The sequence below is a fragment of the Atta cephalotes genome, assembly GCF_000143395.1.
Source record: "Atta cephalotes unplaced genomic scaffold scaffold00010, whole genome shotgun sequence".
NCBI lineage: Eukaryota > Metazoa > Arthropoda > Insecta > Hymenoptera > Formicidae > Atta > Atta cephalotes.
The window spans coordinates 2,770,435-2,774,034 of record NW_012130074.1 but is presented as its reverse complement, the minus strand read 5'-3'; the positions used below and the strand labels follow the sequence as shown (position 1 = coordinate 2,774,034).

At 30.7% G+C, this 3,600-nt stretch overlaps 1 protein-coding gene across 1 annotated transcript in view; it reads left to right on the top strand.

Annotated features, from left to right (window-relative positions):
• The window catches only part of LOC105627863 (tetraspanin-7-like), a 19,709-nt gene extending 16,109 nt beyond the window's left edge, over positions 1 to 3,600 (top strand). The window contains exons 3-5 of the mRNA XM_012209139.1: positions 1,919 to 2,107; positions 3,069 to 3,239; positions 3,445 to 3,600. Of these exons, the coding sequence (XP_012064529.1) occupies positions 1,919 to 2,107; positions 3,069 to 3,239; positions 3,445 to 3,600 (516 nt within the window). The remainder of the gene's footprint in view (positions 1 to 1,918; positions 2,108 to 3,068; positions 3,240 to 3,444) is intronic.

Genomic DNA, 3,600 nt, shown 5'->3' with positions numbered 1-3,600 from the left:
TATATATATATATATATATATATATATATATATACATATATACGTATATTAATTATTATATTTAAATAAAATTATAAATTTAAATTTTACATATGTGAGTCGTGTACATTTTTTTACTTGATTATATTATTCATAGAATATAATAAAAATATATATTACATAAAAACATATTTTTTCATATTTGATTTGTGAGTTATGTGACGTTGTGACAAACTGCATTTCTATCATTTATATTTAACCTTGAACCTTTGAATCAGTTCAGAATTTTCAAGCGCGTTAATTATGTAGCTTATCTACAGATCGTATGTTCGTAAACATATGAGTACATACGCGACTTTATCGCTTCTCTAATATTAGTGACCATTACTTATGTCAGCTTAAAAATACGATCGATGATAACTAAATAATTCGTAACATTTCTTGATTTCTTCGACATTATTTTATTCTTTAAACTAATGATGAATTCAAAATTTGCAACACATTGGATTAGGAATTTGCGGAGAAGCAAAAACTATCGATATTTCGTATCAATATGAAATATGCAATACAACAATATATTGATTGGAAATGATTTGATATTCAGGAATATTGTTACTTTTTTTTGCATATTTTCTTATGTAGAGACATGCGGAGATCACAAACTTTCGATTTTAAAGAAAAATTAAAAAAAAATCACTAATTTATCAATAAAATTATAAATATTTTAGTAAATTTACATATACACACAAATGGTAATGGGAGACAGATTGAAAACTATGCATTTATACATTTTCCACAATACATATATTTGTCATTTTATACATATAAGTCTATCAACTAACAAAGATAATGATAACAAACATAAAATTTCTTTTAATTTTATTCATGATGTCGTTAATTGTCCCCGAATTGGCATTCTTGTTACGTTTGTGCGGTTGACTTTTGGAAATACAATTTTTTTTTATCGAATCAATTGATATTTACATTCCAGATCCGATATGCTACGATTAATTACGGAAACTAAAAGTTTCGAATATCAAATATCGAATATCAAAAGGGGTAATGATATGATTTTATATCATCTCTATTATATCATCTCTACACTGGATTAATATATTAAGGCCCAGTTGCACCAATGTCACTTTGATTTTAAGCGAGAAAAATTCTTAAAATTCTGTTTGTTTCGTTTTAAAGCCAAAAAGAGACAGAGACAGATTTTAAGCCTTGCTTAAAATCAAAGTTGCGTTGGTGCAATCGCCTAAAAAGATTACTTTATGAAATATCTGAATGCAGTAGCATAATATAATGAATTATGACAATGTGAAACGATACAGATTCTACAATATTCTATTTATTAAATAACAACAATATCATTATTGAATATTTAATTGTTTAAAATATTTAAATACTTTTACATTTAATTTGCACTTTGCTAATTTTATTACGTATAGTATTTTAGTATAATGCAAGTGACCGAATTCGCTATAATAAGATATTTTGCATCTAAGATATTACACCTTCGAACATGATATTTATATATTATTGTGCACAATTATACTCTAATAAAAGGAGATATAGAGACTTATCTTAATTTTATTAAATATCTGTACTCGACAAAAATATAAATTTTTATTAGATGGTCCTATCATAATTATTTATTAACAAGCGCATTTTCTTCTTATAGTTAAAGAGATTTTTAACTAAACGTTGCATTTTTATAGTAATATTTACATATAATTTTTTAGTTTTTTTATTGAAAAATGATGAATAGAAAAATGCACGCGTTGCTTGTATTTGCTTTTTTTTCTTTTCTGTAAAATTAAAGAAATGTTGAGTGCAGCATTCTTTCCGGGAGCCTTTAATTTTTTTAAAAACAATTAGACAATTCGAATTACTTTGCGATAAATTATTTTTCTTGATGTTTTATATATTTTTTCAGGCGTCCGGGGTGTTGATGTTATGCATCGGAATATGGATGCGCATCCAACTGCGAGATTATATGAATATGAGCGTGCAGGGCAGCGGAGCTGCTCTATTGGCACTTGCAAGTTTAGGTGCGGTTTTAGCGGTCGCAGCGGTCCTCGCCTGTTGTTGCACTGCACGCGGTCATCCTGCTCTCCTGTATTTGGTAGGCATTCAATCTATTTCAGAATTCAGCAATCTATTATGATTTCATAATACAATTAATGATTCGCACAAAGAATCAGCATACAAAATATTGAAATAGATACACGTGTATGTACACACTCTTATATAAGATTATAAATAGAATTCCGTCGTCAATTAAAATAGGCTTCAAGTTCCTCAGGAACGATAGGATAAAATTACAAATCGATACTCGATGTAATATCATTACATAAGGGGAAAGAGATTCTTAAGGAGAAAAACGATACTCTGCGTTGTTGTAGCATTATTATAGGTATATTAATAGATTATGTCGCAAATGTATGTAAACTTGCAAATCTGCAATAATTGGAATCATTTAATCGGTTAATATGCTGATCAGGGAAGATAATTTTGGCCTTGATATATGTTGTTAAGATCATGATCTGAGTGACCTCTAAATTTTAATTATTATTCGTTATTCATTAAAAAGTTATTAATCAAAAAAGTTTAAGAAATAATATTTCTGCTATATACAATATTACAATATTAAAAACTCCATATCCTCTCTTAAGGGGCATTGGATTTTCTATTCTAAGCGAATTTCACTTCACCTTTTCTCTTGTCTAGGGATGCACTTTCCGCGAAGGAAGGCCCATTCTATCTTCCCCCCTGCCTAGGGACGCATGAGGCAAAGGGGGAGATGAGGACCTCCGTTTCGCATGGAAAGTCTGATGTTCCTAGACAGATCGAATGCGGAGTAATTCTTAATATTGACATTATTTCTTAAACTTTTTTGTTAATAATTTTTTAACAAATGACGGCTCTTGGAGATCACTCAAGATCATGACCTTGACAACATATGTCAAGGTCAAGATCATCGGAGCGGTCTCCTCTGTCGGTCGGCATATTTATCATCTCTAGAAATAGAGAGTCTCTGAAATAATTAATTTACCTTTATAATTCTTTTCTTTTTGTTTGCGTAGTACGGTGCGTTTCTAGCTGTCGTGGCTTTATTGGAACTCGGCGCGGGTGCATCGATTTATGCTTATCGCACGAGCTTGAACGAGGGATTTGATCAAGGTCTGAACGAGAGCATGGCTGCCTATGGACAGGATCATTCCAAGAGCAGTCACATCGATACCATGCAATCAACTGTGAGTATCTCAATGTAGTGTTCTATTCTACCTTCAGTTATTCCGATTCCTGTCAATTCAATGTCGATTGTTCGAAACTGAATGTTCATATTTCACTATATGAGAGAAATTACGATAAAGTAAGAGATGAAACCTTACTCATTTTTCATTCTCCGTGACACAGTTGCATTGTATCGTATATTTGAAAAAAGTTAATCAATTACAGTTGCATTGCTGTGGCAATCGCGGTTATGTTGATTGGCTCAATTTGGATCCGCCGAAGGACGTTCCCTTATCTTGTTGCAAAGTGCTACAGAATAAATGCGACACATCGGATGTAGAGGAAATTTATACCGAGGTATATATTTTATTAATTACTTAA